The sequence below is a fragment of the Vanessa cardui genome, chromosome 4 (genome assembly GCF_905220365.1).
Source record: "Vanessa cardui chromosome 4, ilVanCard2.1, whole genome shotgun sequence".
Classification (NCBI taxonomy): Eukaryota; Metazoa; Arthropoda; class Insecta; order Lepidoptera; family Nymphalidae; genus Vanessa; species Vanessa cardui.
Window position 1 is genome coordinate 982,240 of NC_061126.1, and position 13,668 is coordinate 995,907.

Genomic DNA, 13,668 nt, shown 5'->3' on the forward strand with positions numbered 1-13,668 from the left:
TATAAGACTCGATAATTTTATAATTTGTTGGAGTCGGTTTATTTACAAGAGCAAATATAATCTAATTTTATAATAACATTATATTTAAAAAATGCATAGGTCCCAAAAAGGATTTTTCCGTAACACGTAGCTTTCTTAATGACTACAGAAAAAAAATCACAAAATGTGTGTATTATATACATTGATGCCAACGTTTATTCGTACCTATTACATGAAAAAACTACTAAACCAATATACATAGGACATAGGTGCAGAAGTTTCCGTGTTGCAAATCGAACTATCTTGGTGTAAAATAAATGAACAACAGAAAACCAAACTGCCAGCAGTGGAAAAGGTGTTATTATAAATTATGTTATATGTATGAGTATTATGTTTTATGTAATTACCTCGCGAACCCGCCATCTACCCAATACAATACTATATTGAGAATATTAAACTATATACTAATTTAATTCATGCAAATAACGTCTAACGTTTTAAATAACGTCGACTTATTTAATTATAAATATATGAAAACGTAATAGGTATTTTTCCGATTAATGATTGATCACAATCACTAATCGGAATTTCGAATTTCTGAACACTATTCAATCTCCAATCGTATAAAACGGGACATATTAATTTAATATTTCACACTTACATTCGTAATTAATAAATGAAACGTCAAAAAACAAAACAAAATCTGTTATTTTCTTGCTTCATATGTCTTTTGTTTTTTTACTTTGTAAACGTTTTTACTATTAAATTCTACACTATAAAACTTACACGACTATAATGTTCAATGACTATTATATTATGAACTCTGCAGCTGTATTATGTTTCTACCAATCATAAACATAGTATTTACCTAATCTATTATGACGAAGGTCTTAATAGTAACGGTACGGTAGAAATATTGTGCTAGTGAATGGCTTTACTTCCGTAAAATTAAATTTCAAATCTGTTATTTAGGTTTATATACGATAGCATAAATATGTTTTATTCTTTAGCTCACGGTGTTGACGACCACTTATAAAATTTGTCTTTTGCAGATATAGAGTACAATTACTTTGTATTGGCCGTGCTGTACTGTACTGTGACGCGACTGCATTATTTTGGAAGATATCATTTTCGTCGTTAACTTTATTTAAAGGAGGAATAATATATATTATTGAAAGAAACAATGTCAATAATTGTATCGCCACAGGGACTAATTGTAAACTAATAACACCTAGTTTCCTACTTCCCAAAGTCATCTTTCCTTAGGGACGTTATTTGTTGTTATAATAAGATTCTACAGTTATTTTTAACTTAGCCGATTAAAAATTTAAATCTTATGTTACGAAGGGGACTTTAAGGATTTAGTATTTATTCATTTGCAGGATAAATAATCATATTTTTACTTTATATTTTTACTTTATTGCCTTGCTTTCTAAGTGTTGGTAAGTGTAACTACTGATTTTCCTATCGGTTTTTCTCGTTAGAGTCTCCTTTCCAAACCGATGGTAACTTTGCATTTAATTCGATACGTTACACGTAACGAAAATCTTTTTATGAGCTTACTTGAAAAAAAATATTTCGATTTTTATTACTAATTCGTATTATAAAGTGTTAATCAATTTCAGTCAGTCATTATATACAAATAAAAGGCGAGAAATGCAAATTAACCTAGAAGACTAATTTTTGAATGTGTTGGCTTAGAAAAGTTTAACTTCAAATTGTCGACCCTTATGATCATTCGCCGCCATCTTGTAAAAATAATTGAATTTCGTTTTTTGCGATGACTCAGCTGTGTGTCGTGATACGAGAAGTAGAATAAGTTACTTACCTATCTAGTCCTTATAAAAAATACTAGTGTTAAACTATTAAATGTCAGATATATATTAAAAAAATAGATCAATCATTTGGATAAATGTTTTACTAAAAATATTAAATTGTAATCAAGTATTGTCAATAAAAAGAAATAAAAAGAAAAAGTTTTTGCCAACTGTTCCAAAATTACAAATAAATTAAAAAACTATCTCCGACTAGGCTGTAGGGTTTATCTTGCGCCATTTAAATATCTGATTGAAATTAAAAAATGTATTGACGGTCAATTTGACATTGACATTTTATTATTTACAATTTCAAACTTCAAAACCACGTTGTTACTTGAAGTTTGTTTCAAATATTAAAAATTAATATAACTCTCATTTTATTTATTTATTTATGTCTCATAGTGGGATTCTAAAAAATGTTTAAGATACCAGAATGGGATGAGGATATTCCTAAAGGCCAATCAAAAATGATTAAACCAAACCCGGTAAGAAATAGTCATATTCTCAGACGTTGGTAGCTGAAACTCGTAAATAGCGTCCGACCTAAGAATTCTTGCTGAAGTCCCCAGTTCACATGCAATTATAATTATTATAACCAATCCTGCTTCATCAGCTTCAGCTGAAGTTCGACTAAGCACTAGTTATAATCTAAAACATATCGTTCATTTTCAAATTAACTAATGTTGTCGAAATAATTATGAACATTTTATAGATAAAGGCTATACTGGTCTATCATATTTTAAAGATATTTTTCCTCTCAATATTTATTTAAATTATAATTTTTTTTACTTACAGAAAGAAAAAAATAAACTTAAGAAAAATAAAACACCTCCTAGTGTAAAACAAAATGACATTAAAAAACCTAACTTTAAGTCTAAGAAAAAAATGCAAACAAATCCCAGGAAAATAAAAGTTAATAATGTGAAACAGTTAAAAATAGCAGCAAAAAACATTTCAAAACCTAAGTTAATAAAAAATAATACTGAAAGCAAAATAGCAACAATACCTGCAGAAGAAGTAATAGAAAAAATTGTAAATAAAAAACCAAAACCTAAAAAAACTCAAATTGCCGCAGAAAATGAAGAAAGTAGTATAAAAAATAATAATTACTATGACACAGATAATTTAGACGAATTAATAATTCACGAGAAAAAGAAAAAACTAAACAAAATTAATAATGACGATGTCGAAAAGATGATTCATGAGGAATATTCTGAAGAAAAAAAGAAGAAAACTAAAAATGAACGGAAGAAAGAATTAATCAAAACAGTCTTGCAAAAGGAGGCTCACAGAAGTGATATAAACGTAAGCAGCAATCCATTGAGAGAGAGAATGTTGGAGAGACTTAAAGGTACACATATTGTCTAAACCTTTGTGTAATGCATAGTGGCAATCGATTTATTCTCAGTAGGCTTAATATTGGTAAGAAATTATGCTGATACAAGAGCTTATAATTCACTCCAGTTATGTTAAATTGTTCTAATGCTGTACACTTGCAATAACTCAGTTTAAATCAAGAGGTAACAATACAATAATAAAATAGGTTATGCATTTCTATATAGTGAAGATTTTGCCTTGAAAGTATATGGGTAGTATCATCTATTGTCTTAGGATTTCTTAGGATGCAGTGGATTGATATAGATAATAGATAAGATACTACATAGAGACATAATAGATTATTAATTATTTTAGCTGCAAAGTTTAGGTTTTTAAATGAGAAATTATACACCACAACTGGATCAGAGGCACAGAAGCTTTTTGAAGAGGACCCCACAGCATTCCAAACCTACCATGAGGGGTACCAGCAGCAAATGAAGAAGTGGCCTGTTAAGCCACTCGATGTTATCATTAAAAGGATTCAAAAAATGTAAGTGTATCTTACTAAATTATATATTTGTTCTATGTCCTATTTGAGGTTCTATATCATCATCCATAATTATAAAGCTTATGTACGTACGTATGTATAGTGGTCTCGAGTTATACATTGCCCGATGTGCTTAGAATTTTTATTTTTAACATAAGTTAAACATAGTGGTCGCTACAAAGATACTCAGTTCATATGACCCCCGCAGGCCCAAGAGCTACAAGATCGCGGACATGGGGTGCGGCGAGGCGGAGCTGTCGCGGCGCGTGGCGCAGTCGGTGCGCTCGTTCGACCTGGTGGCGCGCGCGCCGGGCGTGGAGGCGTGTGACGTCACGCGCACGCCGCTGTGCGCCGCGCAGCTGGACGCCGCCGTGTACTGCCTGGCGCTCATGGGCACCGAGCTCACGCGCTACCTGCTCGAGGCCAACCGGGTGCTCCGGGTCGGGTGAGTGCACTGCTTATGCCCCCCCCCCCCCCCACAACCCACTCGCTACAGCCGAATTCTTACAATTAGATTAATGCCGTTTGATTGATATTAAGTACCGTCAACCTCCGTGGTCGTGTATTGTGTACACCGTTCTTCATGGGTATATCTCTCCGAGGTCCCGGGTTCGATTCCCAGCCGAGTCGATGTAGAATCAGTTAATTAGTTTTCTATGTTGTCTTGGGTCTGGGTGTTTGTAGTACCGTCGTTACTTCTGATTTTCCATAACACAAGTGCTTTAGCTACTTACATTGGGATCAGAGTAGAGTACCTGATGTTGTCCAATAAAATACCCAAAAAATATAATTATGTCCAAAAAATATAATTTTTTCTTCTCTCTTACAGAGGCCATCTGTTGATAGCGGAAGTTGAGAGTCGTTTCGATAACGTGGACGACTTCGTTCGAGACGTTCAGAGACTGGGCTTTAGTCTTAAGAAACTAGACAAGACACACAAGGTGTTTTTCTTCATGGAGTTTACGAAGATAAGGGACCCGCCCGTCAAGAAGTCGAAACTACCGATATTGAAATTGAAACCTTGTATCTATAAAAAGCGATAAATAAAAATATGTAGCGAATTAGGAATTGTTTATTATTTTAACACAGATAATAAATAATTATGATCACCTTAATAAATTTTGCTACTGCTTATATACAATTTTCTAACTCATTGCCTTGACATTACAACATAAGAAAATAATATCATACAAATTCACTATAACATTAAATGCATTCTCTATTATATCTTCAAGCCTTCCATTACGTCCTCAGCTTCTGCCCTCAGATTTTCTACTTTCTGTATGAGCATCATCTGTAAAAACCAAAAATATAAGAATCATTACAAAGAATTCTCCATAGAGGTCAGGGAAGGTCAGAGGTTAGGGAACGAGCATCTGTAACGAAATGTGGGTTTAGAATGTGTACTCTTAAGTAATTTCGCTGATTGTAATTTTCGTGAAGAAATTGCAAATGGCGGATGAAAAGTTACCACATTGATGCAATTCAAGAGGCCTAGGTTAGTAGTGGGGCTATTACAGTTATAACATTGCATAAAGTTTCTGAATTGTGATGAGGGTATAGGTCTATATATTTCGGACATGGAGAGGCTACTCTCGAAAGCTATCGTTTTTGTGAATTACTGCTACTTTATGGCACAACTACACTGATGGCACTAACCCTAGCCGAGCTGATGAGGTGGTCGGCCGCCGTCCGGGACAGGTGGCTGATGGCCGCCGTCAGCTCGTCGGCGCTGGCGCGCGCCACGTCCTCCACGCATTTGTAGCCGCCGCGCAGCAGCTGCAGCGCGCGCGCCTGCGGACACACGACGGTCAGGGGGGGGGGGGGGGACGGCGGTCTAGGGTGCCGAGCGGGGCGCACCTTGCGCACGGCAGGCAGTTCGAGTAAGCGCTCGAGGCCGGGCGCGGCGCAGTGCTGCAGGCGCAGGGCTAGCGGCTCGAGCAGCGCGCGGAAGGGCCACAGCGGCGCCAGCTCGTCGCACAGCCGCAGCGCGCCGCCCGCCGCCGCCACCGCCGCCGACAGCGCCGCCTGCAGCGCGCCGCGCGACACGCCGTACCTGCGCGCACGCATTGCTACTGAGAGGCTATTGACACACCTGAGTCGAGATGGCCCAGTGGTTAGAACGCGTGCATCTTAACCGATGATTGCGGGTTCAAACCCAGGCAAGCACCGCTGATTCATGTGCTTAATTTGTCTTTATAATTCATCTCGTGCTCAGCGGTGAAGGAAAACATCGTCAGGAAACCTGCATGTGACAAATTTCATAGAAATTCTGCCACATGTGCATTCCACCAACCCGCATTGGAAAGCGTGGTGGAATATGTTCCAAACCTTCTCCTCAAAGGGAGAGGAGGGCTTTAGCCCAGCAGTGGGAATTTACAGGCTGTTGTTGTTGTTGTTGTTGTTGTGTTGTTGACACACCTGAGGCCCAGCGACCTCCACCGACTAAAAATGGACCAATTACTTTTTTCATAAAAAATCGATTATATTATAAGTCTGTCATTTTCCTTATATATATTTTGAGTTTGTAACTATCCCATTTATTATCGAAACCCGAATGTGTACGCACTTCTCGGCGACTGCGGGGAATGGCATCTGTCTCCAGAGATCACGTAACATTAGCGCTATATAGAATCGGCATAGGACACTCTCCGGTACGTTCTGCAAACAAAATTATCATTTTACCGCAAGATCTAGGAAAAAAAACACCCAATTTTGTGCAAAGCGGGCTCGCATTTATTAGTTTTATGTTATAAAAAAATCTATAAACCATGAATAAGAATTAATGTAAAACTTTATTATTCTTCAACAGAACAAAAATGTATAAAAGGCCAACATACAAAAGTAAAGTCAACTTATAAAGTTTCTAATTGGTTTAGTTATACAGAAGCCTAAAAATCAGATAACTTACAGTAATAGGTTTCCCGGTCATCATGCGAATCGCGTTCATTTCCGTTATACCCAATACCTTAGCCGTCTGCACACCTTCTTCATCCAATTGGCAGTACTGCAAATATATTTGCCTTAGTTTTTTTTTTAAGATTTTTGTCAGTTACCCCAATTTATTAAGAAATTAGTAATATTTCTCATTTAAACACATACAAATCCCCCCCCCCCCCTTCCCTTAGGCTGATCACTTGTGTGAAGTGTAATAAATATAGTGTGTTAGTGTGTATGTTATATTACAGAATTAGTCTAGTGTTAAGTCGCCTTCATACAAACATCTGATGTGTCGATCCAACCACCTATTGGCCTAAGCTTTCTTTGTGTTATGTTAAAATCTTCCAATGTGTATTAAATATGACTTGAAGCTAGAAAGACGTTTCTTTTCAAACCCAGTAATTAAGCACATTAGATGTGTTAGGAGGGAGGACGACAATATCTCAAGAGGTCAAAATCGATCCTGTGACTCTTTACATCGCTGGGCGGATAAATTGCGCTGTTGACGCCTTCGTTCAGTCTTACTTAAAGAACATGAGACATTTTCCCCAAAAGTTTCCATATTGGCCTGTCGATGTGGAAATTATTCGATATTTCTTACATTGTTCATTTCATGAAAAGAAATGTTCCAAAAAAGTCCAGTTGACGCATAAACCGTTTCCATAATACCCAAACAATCTTACCAAAGAATAATAATGCCTGTAATCCGGCTTCATATTGGAGTCGTGAGGTGTAACCAGGTACAGGAGATGTAGACTGTCCATTAGGACCAGACTTCGTGAAGCTACTTCAAAATCTTCCAACAGTCGTTTCGCCACGCTTAACTCCATACATCCTGAAAATATACGTATCAATATGACATTGTACTGCAATGTGAAACCATATAATGAACTATTAATTTGTCTAATTGTTTCTGGTTGAGGAATGTCCAGTCGATTCCTCCATAAGTCCAGTCCTTCAATCCACATAACATATCATTTATTTGATCTAAGGTTATGTAAACTATTTCTGTTGTAAGGTATCAAAAATGTTTGTGGTAATTTTTTTTTTTTTTAGACCGACCAGACCCTTACAAATGGTTAAGTTGAACATGTTAAGTGATCGGAGGTCAATTCTATTATCACCCTTGATAGCAGCTTTTCCCAGTTTGCTGACGGCCAGCTCTGTGTCGTCGTCGATGTGGTCCGCCCCCCCGCGCGCCTCCAGCGCTCCGCTGGCCAGCAGCGCGCGCACGGCGTCGTCGCACACGCCGTCGACGTCCAACGCCCTGAGATACATCAGTACATACAACAACAGCCTGTAAATTCCCACTGCTGGGCTAAAGGCCTCCTCTCCCTTTGAGGAGAATGTTTGGATCATTTTCCACCACGCTGTTCCAATGCGGGTTGGTGGAATACACATGTGGCAGAATTTCTATGAAATTTATCACATGCAGGTTTCCTTACGATGTTTTCCTTCACCGCTGAGCACGAGATGAATTATAAAGACAAATTAAGCACATGAAACAGAGGTGCTTGCCTGGGTTTGAACTCGCAATCATCGGTTAAAATGCACGCGTTCTAACCACTGGGCCATCTCGACTCCACATCAGTACATACTTTGGTGTGATTGCACGCAAGAGGTTCGAACATCTCTACGCCTGTTGTAAAATAGCTATCCCAATTTTTATGGTTTGTCATTTAATAACTTGATAACGACCAAGAAATTAAACTTCCGGAACCGCAACTATGTAAGCCTTTTCTCAATTCTTGATAGGATTATCTTCTTGAAATTTGAATACTTAATTTGAAAATTGTGGGACCTGAAACTACTACATCTACTTATACTAGGCAATGGTATGATGAAAAAGAGTAACTACTGAGTTTCTTGCCGGTTCTTCTCGGTAGAATCTACTTTCCGAACCGGTGGTTGCTTCACTGAATTGTAAAATGACGAATTCAAAAGTGCTTATAAAAACCTACTTGAATAAAGTTTATTTTGATTGATTGATTGATTGATTGATTGTTTGATTGATTGATTGTTTGATTGATTGATTGTTTGATTGATTGATTGTTTGATTGATTGATTGTTTGATTGATTGATTGATTGATTGAACTCACGGGTCGGGCGGCGCGATGGGCAGCAGCGAGGTGCGCAGCAGCGCCCGCAGGCCGGCGCGCGTGTGCGCCAGCCGCAGCGCCGCGCCGCTCAGCAGCAGCGCGCCCACCGCGCCGCCCGCGCCCAGCGCGCTGCGTGCCGCGCCCAGCCCGCCCGCCAGCACGCCGCGGAGCCGCGCCCACGCCGCCGCCGCGCACACCACCACGCTCTCGCCTGCGCCACACGCACACATGCACGCGCGCCCGGCCCGCGCGCTGCTGCTGAGCGGGCGCGCCACTCACCCGCCTCGCAGACGCCGGCGCGGCCCGCGCGGCCCACCATCTGCTTGTAGGCGCCGAGCGTGATGAACTCCCGCCCGATGAGCGGCGCGCGGATGATCACCCGCTTGGCGGGCAGGTTGACGCCCGCGGCCAGCGTGGACGTGCAGCACAGCACGGATATCACGCCGGACCTGGCGACGAGCGACGACCAACGTCATTACGTATAGTACGACACAACTTAGATGTCGCATCGGCAAAATTCGTAAAACCGATCACATCCGAATTAAGTACGCTCTCCCAAATTATCAATATTTATTTCTCACGCGAATATGATCTTTGCACAAACGTAATAACTTGTAATATCATATGATCTAATATATTCGTAAATTTGACGCGTCGATTTACATGCACTTGCTTTCTCTGACGCGTGAATCTATAGCGACGAATAGCGTCGAATGGCGCTATAGGGGGCTATTTCTATTGGTTGTGTAAATCGGCAGTAATCGGTTTTATTTTCATTCCATTGCATTTTCCGATGCTACATCTAATTTGTGTCGTACTATAGAAGCATTCCCTATATTTTAAAAACCATACGAACCCAATTTTGAGTACAGGAAAATTTCCATTCACCATGGATATACCGTATTTTTCTCAAATTACTCGCAATATCTTATCATCTACATCACCGCTAGTTGCTCCACAAACCTGAAAGCATGCTCCAGCAGAGCTCGTTCCTCCCCAGCCAGCCCCGCGTGATGGAAGGCGACGCCGAAGCGCACAAACTTCACCAGGTCCAATCCGGCTCCCTCATTTCGAAGCGCTTTTTGCAAGGCGACCCGCTCTTCGACGCGATGGTTTGTCATTTCCCTATTAGGAGTTTTAGCCGATTAAGATATAAACAATATCAGTGAAGTTTTACAGGCAAATTTGGAGATCACATTAATAATAACTCTAACCAATATATTGAGTTGAATGACGTGTGACAACGAAATATCTACCAATTCAATCAAAGAAACTCGTTCGTGATTTGGCGAGTGGGCTGAGGAGTCACGTATGTGTGCGTGTGCGTGTGTGTGTGTGTGTGTGTGTGTCTGCGTGGTTGTGTGTCTGCGTGTTTGTGTGTGTGTGTGTGCGTGTGTGTGTGTGTGTGTGTGTGTGTGTGTGTGTGTGTGTGTGTGTGTGCGTGTGTGTGTGTGTGTGTGTGTGTGTGTGTGTGTGTGTGGGTGGTTGTGTGTCTGCGTGTGAGTGTGTGTGTGTGTGTGTGCGTGGTTGTGTGTCTGCGTGTGTGTGTGTGTGCGTGGTTGTGTGTCTGCGTGTGTGTGTGTGTGCGCGTGTGTGTGTGTGTGTGTGTGTGCGTGTGCGGACCTGCGCTGCAGCTTGCAGAGCAGCGCGGCGACGTTCTCGCAGTTGCGCTTGGTGGGGCAGAACACGAGGCAGGCGCCGCGCGGCGCCGTCTCGCCCACCAGCCCGCCCAGCGCGTCGGGGTCCAGCGCCGCGCCCGCCGCCGAGTACTGCGCGCAACGTACCGCTCAGAGATCGATAGATTTTATTTATAATCATTTGTATAATCAGTTGAATTGTCTGGAAGAGATGGCTAATTAGCCATAAGTCACTAAGACTTCCAACATTTACTTTTTTATTTTAGCATTTTACTTGGTCTTTTTCTGTGTTTAATCCTAAACATTCTTTATTTCTCTTTGTGGTGTACAATATAGTATATTACTTCATTCATCCATTCATTCAATTATTCAGCCGATTTATATAAAAGTAATTTAAGTAGGGCATGATAAAGAAAAATAATAATAAAACTCACATCAAAGGAGAGCTCTCTATCAGGCACGATTTCCATTCCACCAGGACCCCACACAATCCGATGCAGAACATTGCCCAGTTTCACGTATTCCACCAGCTCGACTGGACGGAACTGTTTCTCATATACGTCAGCTTTTAAAAATGTTGCTAAATCGGGAAGATTACCTATGGTTGCACTCATTCCTACAATTTGTATGCCCTCTGAAAATAAATACATTATATTCAGTATAGTTTTTTATAATAATAAATAATAAACGTAAAAAACACTTACTATTAGCAAATATAACAGTTGTCAACAACATTTCAAGTGTACTGCCTCGTCCTGTTTCTCCAATAAGATGCAGCTCATCCACCTAAATCAAAACAAACAAAGTTATACAGTTATCATATCCAAAATCATTATAAGAGCAATCTAAAATATATACCGGCCTACCTACTTACCTACCTCTTTCCTGCATCATGAAGCGTTGAAATACAAAAAATATTAATAAAGCAAATACAAAAAAAAATAGCAAAAACAAAATTATAACTTACCACGATCAAGCCGATCTCATCAAGTCTATCCAATTCAATCAAACTTCTTATTAATGCTAGCCCTTTTTCAATTGTCGCAATGTATATACTGTTCTTTTTTCTCCTCTTCTTCGGCGGTATGTGCCCTTTACCACCAGCATACTCTTCAGCCAGGAAATCTAGTTGCAGTGCGAATGGTGCTAGGGACCAAATCTAGAAATTTATTTATTTTGCATAACAATATCTATACTATACCATCAGTAAAATATAAAACCTTAAAATACACAAGCTTAGGTCAAACACATTTCAATGAATATAAATTAAAAAAAAACTACTACATTGAAAGTATTACCTAGCATCAGTTTTATTGCTCAAATAGCTGTTTTTTTTTTTTTAAATTACTTATGATTTTCAAGTAAGGCATCATGACATCATCTTATAAAAAAGATGACATAATCTATTATCACAATATACTATATAATATAACTAAATCTGTGTTGCTATCACATGTTAAAAAAATCTCTTACCTTTTCCTGAACTATAGCTACAAATGGTAAAATAAAGAGTGCATTTTTTTTTCTATTCAGAACCTCCCGCAGCATCAATACCTCTGCTACTAAAGTCTTTCCTCCACTTGTCGGCAAGGCATATATAAGATTACGCCTTTCTTTGATAGTGTCTAAATTAAGACATTCTTCTTGCCAATCTGTTAAATATAAATTCATATATTAGGTCTCTACCATAACAATATTCAAATTAATAGGCCTATCTTCGCTCTTATTATACAAAGAGGTATACTACTATGCATATCCAATCCTACGAATATATAAAAACTAAAGGAGCAGAAGTTATGGCATAATCTGCTTTAAATATGATAAGTAATAAACAAAAACTTACCATAAAACTTTTCAATATTTCTGTATGTTTTAAATAATCCCTTTACAATCATTGGCAATCCATAGAAGTTGTTCTGATTCATATTTGAAATAACTTGATTATTAATACATTTATTTATTTCATCATTTTTAGAGTTTTCCTGATTAGCTATAATACCACTTTCTCTTATATCTAATAAAAATGAATCTTTTGTTTCAAACAATGAACTCTTATCATTATTGATATTAATATTAATTAAAGATTGATTTAAGTTTTTAAAACTCTCCTCTATTTCATCTCTAAAAAGCTTTTCACATTTAGATGTTGACATACTACAATCAGTTGTAATGTTTTGTTCTGGTTTTCTTTGAAATTCATCATTAAATTCATCTGCACAATCCATTAGTATATTTTCTTTATTCTTAGAAACTATAAACGAATCCCAGTTTTCAACGTCATTAAAGAAGCATGTTTCGAAAACACCGGGTGAACACGGTATCTCATTCGTGACCGAGCTATTACTTCTTGATTCAGATAGATATTCTATTTGATTGCATGGTAGCGGCGGCGAATCACACTTGTTAGCTAAATTTGAAGAAAGACGCAATTGAATTGGCGTGCTGTTGATAAAAGATGAATTTCCCGCTTTGAAAACATTTTGAGGTTTCATTCTTGTTATTTCGAGCCGACGTCGTTTCGGAGTCGATGGATCACACGATTCATTAGGAAAATTCATATTTTATTTTTATATTTCGATTATGATTTTTTATTGCACATTATTTTTAAGAGAATCTGAATTTGGTAAATAAACAAGGATGAAGGAACTTTAAATTTAAGATAGTGTCATATTGACAGTGACATAAAAGTAAAATACGGTTCAGTAGTCAAAAGTAACCATTACGATATAAGCACAGAGTATATAGAGATAAAAACTACGAATAGTGGTTATTTTACGGTTTCACCCTTATTTCTATACTGTACATGTCTGTTTCTTATAAAATATAATGACAAAATAATTCTCTTGGACGACGGCACAACTACAACGCCATTGCCGCATTAAATTATTTATTCTTGATAAGCTTCTTTCTTTTGTATTTTTCACAATGATTAATACTAGGATACACTCATTCATTAGGATGCACTAAATGCCATTATTTCAGCTATAGCTTAAAAAAGGCATGCTTCATACTCTTCGGTTCAGCTTTATAATATTAGTTAAGTTTAGCAACCCATCGTCTTCACACATAATCAACAAGGGTCTATATACTACTTTTAGCTTAAAGATAAAAAGAAACATTGCATAAAACATATGAACCTCCCTTTTGAATCACTCTATTTGTGGACGAACATTAAAATCGGTTGCGAAGCTTAAAAGATCTAAGTGTACAGACGGAGGGAATCTTTGTTGTATACTATATGGAGATACATTATACATTACATGTTGTTAAATATTTAGAATAAATAAAAAAAATATTTGCAGAACTGCGTTATTATCCTACTGACTAAGCTC

At 38.2% G+C, this 13,668-nt stretch overlaps 3 protein-coding genes across 3 annotated transcripts in view; 1 reads left to right on the plus strand and 2 right to left on the minus strand.

The window, feature by feature from the left end:
* LOC124544447 (beta-1,4-glucuronyltransferase 1) overlaps window positions 1-757 on the minus strand; it is a 28,168-nt gene extending 27,411 nt beyond the window's left edge. The window contains exon 1 of the mRNA XM_047123007.1: window positions 641-757. The gene's annotated coding sequence lies outside the window, so the exon portion shown is untranslated. The remainder of the gene's footprint in view (window positions 1-640) is intronic.
* Window positions 758-2,117: 1,360 nt separating this feature from the next.
* LOC124544110 (ribosomal RNA-processing protein 8) lies at window positions 2,118-4,724 on the plus strand. The gene is made up of 5 exons (XM_047122548.1): window positions 2,118-2,281; window positions 2,592-3,147; window positions 3,489-3,663; window positions 3,869-4,105; window positions 4,490-4,724. Exons 1-5 carry the CDS (start codon window positions 2,213-2,215, stop codon window positions 4,701-4,703), a joined length of 1,251 nt encoding a protein of 416 aa, XP_046978504.1. The 5' UTR covers window positions 2,118-2,212; the 3' UTR covers window positions 4,704-4,724.
* Window positions 4,718-13,020, minus strand: LOC124544108 (helicase POLQ-like). Its single transcript, XM_047122545.1, has 16 exons — window positions 12,180-13,020; window positions 11,810-11,988; window positions 11,304-11,495; window positions 11,041-11,122; window positions 10,771-10,970; window positions 10,323-10,468; window positions 9,663-9,824; window positions 8,979-9,148; window positions 8,700-8,910; window positions 7,725-7,867; window positions 7,284-7,435; window positions 6,572-6,667; window positions 6,230-6,321; window positions 5,521-5,716; window positions 5,320-5,454; window positions 4,718-4,954 (listed from the first exon to the last, which is right to left on the minus strand). Exons 1-16 carry the CDS (start codon window positions 12,892-12,894, stop codon window positions 4,883-4,885), a joined length of 2,943 nt encoding a protein of 980 aa, XP_046978501.1. The 5' UTR covers window positions 12,895-13,020; the 3' UTR covers window positions 4,718-4,882.
* Window positions 13,021-13,668: the final 648 nt, after the last annotated feature.